The sequence below is a fragment of the Rhinolophus ferrumequinum genome, chromosome 14 (assembly GCF_004115265.2).
Source record: "Rhinolophus ferrumequinum isolate MPI-CBG mRhiFer1 chromosome 14, mRhiFer1_v1.p, whole genome shotgun sequence".
Classification (NCBI taxonomy): Eukaryota; Metazoa; Chordata; class Mammalia; order Chiroptera; family Rhinolophidae; genus Rhinolophus; species Rhinolophus ferrumequinum.
The window spans coordinates 4,314,903-4,320,702 of record NC_046297.1 but is presented as its reverse complement, the minus strand read 5'-3'; the positions used below and the strand labels follow the sequence as shown (position 1 = coordinate 4,320,702).

At 47.4% G+C, this 5,800-nt stretch overlaps 1 protein-coding gene across 1 annotated transcript; it reads left to right on the top strand.

Annotated features, from left to right (window-relative positions):
* The first annotated feature begins 244 nt into the window (after window positions 1-244).
* On the top strand, window positions 245-4,244 carry FABP5 (fatty acid binding protein 5). The gene is made up of 4 exons (XM_033125679.1): window positions 245-399; window positions 2,793-2,965; window positions 3,347-3,448; window positions 3,987-4,244. Exons 1-4 carry the CDS (start codon window positions 321-323, stop codon window positions 4,038-4,040), a joined length of 408 nt encoding a protein of 135 aa, XP_032981570.1. The 5' UTR covers window positions 245-320; the 3' UTR covers window positions 4,041-4,244.
* The last annotated feature ends 1,556 nt before the right edge of the window (window positions 4,245-5,800 follow it).

Here is a 5,800-nt window from a genome sequence, read left to right as displayed (position 1 = left end):
CCGGCTTCCCGGGTGTGCATGGGCGCGGGAGCGTGCAGGGGTCGGCGTCCGGGGCGCGTGGGGCGCGCCGGGCGGGTCCCCGCTTGCAGACGGTGCGGGCGGAGCCCTCCAGTCCGGGGGCAGGTGGCGCGGGTCCACACCTCCAGCCCGAGAGCAGGCGGGGGGCGTGGCGGGGGCCGGGCGAGGCGCGCCTCCCATTGGGCGCCCGGCACCGCCCCGCCCCGCGCCGAGGCATAAAGCAGCCGCGATCACGATGCCTCCAGCCAAGCTCTCCACGCCGCTCTCCGCTCCTCTCGACCCGCACGCCGCCCGCGCCCACCATGGCCTCCATTCAGCAGCTGGTAGGAAGATGGCGCTTAGTGGAGAGCAAAGGCTTCGATGAGTACATGAAGGAATTAGGTGAGGCGCCCAGCCCCCCAGCCCCGCGGCGCCCGCCTCGTGGCGTGTGTGTGTGTGTGTGTCTGTCTGTCTGTCTGTCTGTCCCCGGGTGTCCTTGGGCGATCTGGGCTCGGGGCGGGCGTGCTCGGCCGCCCCCTCCACCGCCCAACCCCCCACCACGCGGCCCTGGTTCGGGTGCTGCGATGCACCGCGCGGCGGAGCAGCCTGCAAAGCGAGGCGTGCGCGCCTCTGCCCGCCGGCCCCAGGAGTCCCGGGATGACCGGTCGCGTGGTGCACCCAGTTCCCTGCCACTTTAACTTCCCCTGTTCTGTCCCCACCACTCATCCTTTCTCTTTCTGCCATCATCTTGTCTCCCCGCCTTGCCCCATCGTGGCCGCACCCACTCCCCCTTTCCCACCCTCCCGCATCTTTTGTTTCTTGATGGCGCGCGGGTCCTCCCTCTTCTCCCCGGGACGCGGTGCCTCTAGAGCATCTGAACGCGGCTACAGCTTCAGCTTCATCCTGCTCTTGGCCCCAGAGCCCCTACCTTAGGCCCCGTGCCCGCTCTCACCGGTGAGCCGGGTCCTGTGTGTGGCGCAGTTTCCAGAAGCCTCGGGCTTCCTCGCCCCCGACCCCGCAGCGGAGGTCAGAGGCGTGGCGCCGGCAGCGCTGACCTTGTACTGGCGGTGCCAGGCCAGGGCCGCAGTGGGAGGGTGGCGAATGTGCCTGGGGGTGGCCGTGCGCTGCGGCCCCGGCATGCATCTTGAGGATGAGGGATGAAGAGGCGGTGTGTGGGCTTTGTTGGAAAACCCGGGTCAGAAACGGCCCGGCCCGCCTGCAGAGGCTTCCTCATTGCATGCAGGATGGGCATGGTCCTGCAGAGGGCGCTCGACTTAAAGCCTTCCTTGCAAAGTAGGATGCGCCCCTATGAGAAGGTTCAAGTTCTCTCAAAATAGTGCTTCATTTTCTTTTCTCGTCCTTTTCTAAGCCAGTGACAACGATTGCATGCTGGTTGAGACATTGGGAGATTACCAAACAAAAATGGACCATTGTCACAGGCCACTAGGACGTAGGATGGAGTAGCATAGGCCCTAAGACAACTGTGGGACCAGGAGGGGGGCTTTGGAAGCCGCCATCCCACAACTGTTACCATGGCTGCTCCTCGGTGCAGAACCCACTACAAAGACCCTCTGTTGAAACCCAGTCCCTGCGGCACTTAAGAAACACTCCTTCATCAGCCTTTCTGCAAGACAGTGACTGGTTCAGGCTGGTTCTGTGGAGACGCCAGTGTATTTATGATTCTGTGAGTAAATCGGGAAGGCAGCATTTTTCTTTTTTTCACTGTAAACCTAGATTAAGACGACTCTGAGAAAAGCCATTTACTGTACTCTTATCCAAGAAATACACCTGTGAGGACCAATAGAGAAGGCTGTTTGCCCATTGGAAGCGAGTGTTCATCACATGGCTTGTTTCCAAGCTCCTAGAGCCCTGCGGGTTGCCAGGCTCAACTCACTAGAAAGCAATCAAAGTGTGGGGAGAGCAGCCCTCCATTTGTCCAAAGTGAGGATAAATAATGACTCAACTAACAGCATAAGGCGGAAGAGAAAGCTCAGGGGGACATTTCAATCCTGGCTGAGTGTTCAGCATCAAGCCAGTTTTTCTGCCAAGGTTGTAGTCTCCTTATCTGTGAAACAGTGCTTTGGCCGCCTAGATCTAAGTTTCCTTCTAAATGGTAACACCCAGGGGGAGTATACAGATTATAAAGTAGATATGCTCTCAACATAGTAACTGAGTTACACAGCTATGAAATGTTTTCTGATTTTGAATATAAGATCTTTTTCCATTTATTACCATCATGTTTGTGCTACTTGAACTCTGAAAACCTTGTGGTATTTGAATATCTCAGGATGGGTTTCTATTTGTGTGGTGTGTGAATCAAACATTTATCAAGGGCCTTTCCTGTGCCAGGCTGTGTGCTGGAGTCGTGTAATACAATGGTTGGCAGAAGTGAGTTTGGGTTTTAGAAGTCTGCACTGCTCCCCTCATTTTCTGAAGGCCACAAAGCATCGGTGGCCAAGAACTGAGCTTTGGAGCCAAACTGCCTGCACTGTTGGTTCCCAGCCCCATTCCTCCCCAGCTGAGTGAGCTTGGGTACGTCCTTTAGTGCCTCACTCTGTCATTTGTGAAATGGAGACAGTGGTATCCCCCATCACAAAGCTGTTGTAAGACTTCCCTGAATTCACATATGTCAAGCGCAGGCACGCGGCCAGCCCTGGGTATGTGTTTACCACAGTTCTTCATCAGTGAGTAAGTGGAAATACGCATCGCGGCGCAATTACAGTTGAATTACTTCTTTCCTTCTGCGAACTATAACTCTGGTCTGCCTGTTACTTAACATAATTCACCTTCTTCAGGAGTAGGGATGGCTCTGCGGAAAATGGGCGCCATGGCCAAACCAGACTGTGTCATCACCTCTGACGGCAAACACCTCACCATAAAAACTGAGAGCACGTTGAAAACAACGCAGTTTTCATGCAACCTGGGAGAGAAGTTTGAAGAGACTACAGCTGATGGCAGAAAAACTCAGGTCAGGCATAACTTACCTAATCACAGAAGCTTCTAGAATGGTAGACTGTAGTGATACCATTTTTACTGCGTACGGGCAAGAATTTAATGAAAAGGTCTCAAGTTATTTTATGAATTGAGTTTAGACAAATTAGTGAAAGGACCAGTTCATAACTTAGTCTATTGTGGGAAAAAATGGTTTAAGGAACAGGAGAGAGGCTGGGTGTCTCTTACGTGTGTCTAGATTGAAAAGCATCAACTGTATTATGAATAAAGTTCCCATGGGGTAATGAAGTAGACTCAGAAAGGAAAAGATGAAAAAATGTCAATTAAGGAGGTACTGAGTCATGGAAACTCATGTAGCGTGCTTTGGAAGATTAAGAAATGTGCTTTATTTTTGCAGACTGTGTGCAATTTTGTCAACGGCGCATTGGTGCAACATCAGGAATGGGATGGCAAGGAAAGCACAATAACAAGAAGAGTGGAAAATGGGAAACTAATGGTGGTACGTGCCAAACTGCTTATGTCTTCTTGGCTTCTTACACACATTCACTGTTCACGTAACTACTGTAATCACTGATCGTGAGCAGGACGGCCAGGTTTGGGAAGAGAAAAAATAACAGTTAAATACTAGACCACTAATAACTAAGAAAGCTCTTCATGGGGATGGAGCAAGGATGGAACTGGAGCTGGGTTTAGGCCATGATCTGCTGCGACATTCCCGTAGCACCTTGGGCAAGCCACCAAACTGCCCTCTGAGGCATACATTTTTCCATTCTTTAAAATGAGGGCGAATATTCGCCAAGACCAAATGAATAATTTAGATACTGCACATCGATACTTTAGTGTTCAGGAAAGTATGTACACATCTTAAGGAAAATGTCAGGTTCTAGTTTTTGCAACCCAAGAGTCCTAACATGTGTTTTCTCCGCTTGTGACATAGATAACAAGGTTTGGTAGGATTCTGATCATAGCATGTAACTACCACCATTGCCCTGGGATGCAACACTAACCTCCGTCTTTAATATCATTCTTTCTCTTAGGAATGCGTCATGAACAATGTGAACTGTACTCGGGTCTATGAAAAAGTAGAGTAAAAATTCCATCATCCTTCTGGACAGGAATTAGCTGCTCGAGTAAAGAGGCTCAGTTCAATGAGCAAATCTCTCTGTGCTTTTTATTTTTTTTTTCCATCTCTGTATTCAGTTATCTTTATCATAAACATTTTACATGCAACTATTTCCAAGTGTTGGTTTAATTAAGATCGTCCCTTTGGTTAGTGAATAAATGTGTTTATGCTATTGCAGCGTTGTATGCTTTTTTTTTTAAACTTTATAGGAAATTAGTGATGAGTTTTAATAATCATGAATTGCATACATTCTGGGGCAGTCTTGAATGTAGTATATTGAGATCATGTTTTAGCAATTTATATATGGAGCTACTTCTGTGCAGATCTATCAATCATTTAAGCTTGCCCTGTGTTATTTGAACTTTGTATCAACTCAAGAGTCTTAAATTTCTGGTAGAGACTGTTATGAAAAAATAGCCACTTGAACTTTATAATTTAAATATTAGAATAAAGGTTAAGTTACCATCTTGACTAAGGATCATATTTTCATAGTGCACTTTTAACTATTATTCAGGAGTTCTACAACCAAAAATTCATTTAATGAGCTTTCTGAGGACCTACAATGGGCAGGCAGTGTTCTAGAGGTGAAGGTACATCTGAATGCAAGGACAAATCATTGCCCTCACTCCCAGCTCTGGAAGAACCCAATGTACTTATCAACAAAAGCCTTCAAAGTACTGCAGCTCTAAAGTACTTTTGTGTCTGCAAAGTATTACGAGAATTCTAGTGGACCCCTGTTCTATTTCTCAAACCCAAATACTAATACCTGCAGTTCACATTTGGAGAAATATAGTTTATAGTTACACTGGGCTCACGCTTTGTGTGCGTGGTCCTCACAGCAATACTAAGGGGAGCTAGTGCCCTTATCTCTGTGGTGCCGATAAGCAAACAGGTTTTTGACTAGGTCACCTGTCCTAGGATGTAGGAAGTAATAGAGGTGGATCAAGAACCCACATCTGGTGAAGTTCACTCCGTGACTTAGAGATTGTCCTAGCACAGTCTTCCTACGACACTGCCGCTTCTCAGCTTGTGTAAAGATGCTGGGTCTACTCTTGATGTGATAACAGAGACTTCTCTGAAACCACTCTCCACGCACTGAAATGTTAGTGGGGAAGGATCTGAAGAATTACCCAGAGCCAGCAGGGAGAATATCTACTCACTGACCCTTCAGCCCTACGCTGTCCTATGTGTAGCCATGAGCCACACATGGCTGTGGACCCCATCAGATGGGGCCCCTCTGAACTGAAATGTGCTGTGAGTGAAATAACATAAGATTTCAAAGACTTGACACCGAAAAAAAACAAAACAAAAAGAAAATGCCTCCTTATTGTTTTTTGTATCGATTATATGTTAAAATAAACTTTTCGGATGTAATTGGTTACCTAAATATATGTTTAAAACATTTATTTTACCTGTTTCTTGCCTTTTTTTCATGTGGCAAGGGAAAATTTAAAAATTACCTGTGCTGGCATTTTTACAGCTTCACTTGATGGTGCTGTGCAGACACTGCGTTTTTGTTTTTTTGTTTTTTTACAAATTGAAAGTTTGTGGCCACTTTGTGTTGGCACCATTTTTCCAATAGCATTTGCTGATTTAGTTCCTGTGTCACATTTTAGGTTAATTCAATATTTCAAACTCTCATTATTTTATATATATATATATATAAATTTATTGGGGTGACAAATGTAGGTGAAATTACATAGATTTCAGGTGTACCAGTCTGTATTA

Coding starts and splice junctions, on each gene's coding strand:
- FABP5 (XM_033125679.1), top strand. CDS start 321: ATGGCCTCCATTCAGCAGCTGGTAGGAAGATGGCGCTTAGTGGAGAGC. Junction 2,966..3,346: donor CTGATGGCAGAAAAACTCAG/GTCAGGCATAAC, acceptor TTATTTTTGCAG/ACTGTGTGCAATTTTGTCAA. Junction 3,449..3,986: donor AAAATGGGAAACTAATGGTG/GTACGTGCCAAA, acceptor TCTTTCTCTTAG/GAATGCGTCATGAACAATGT.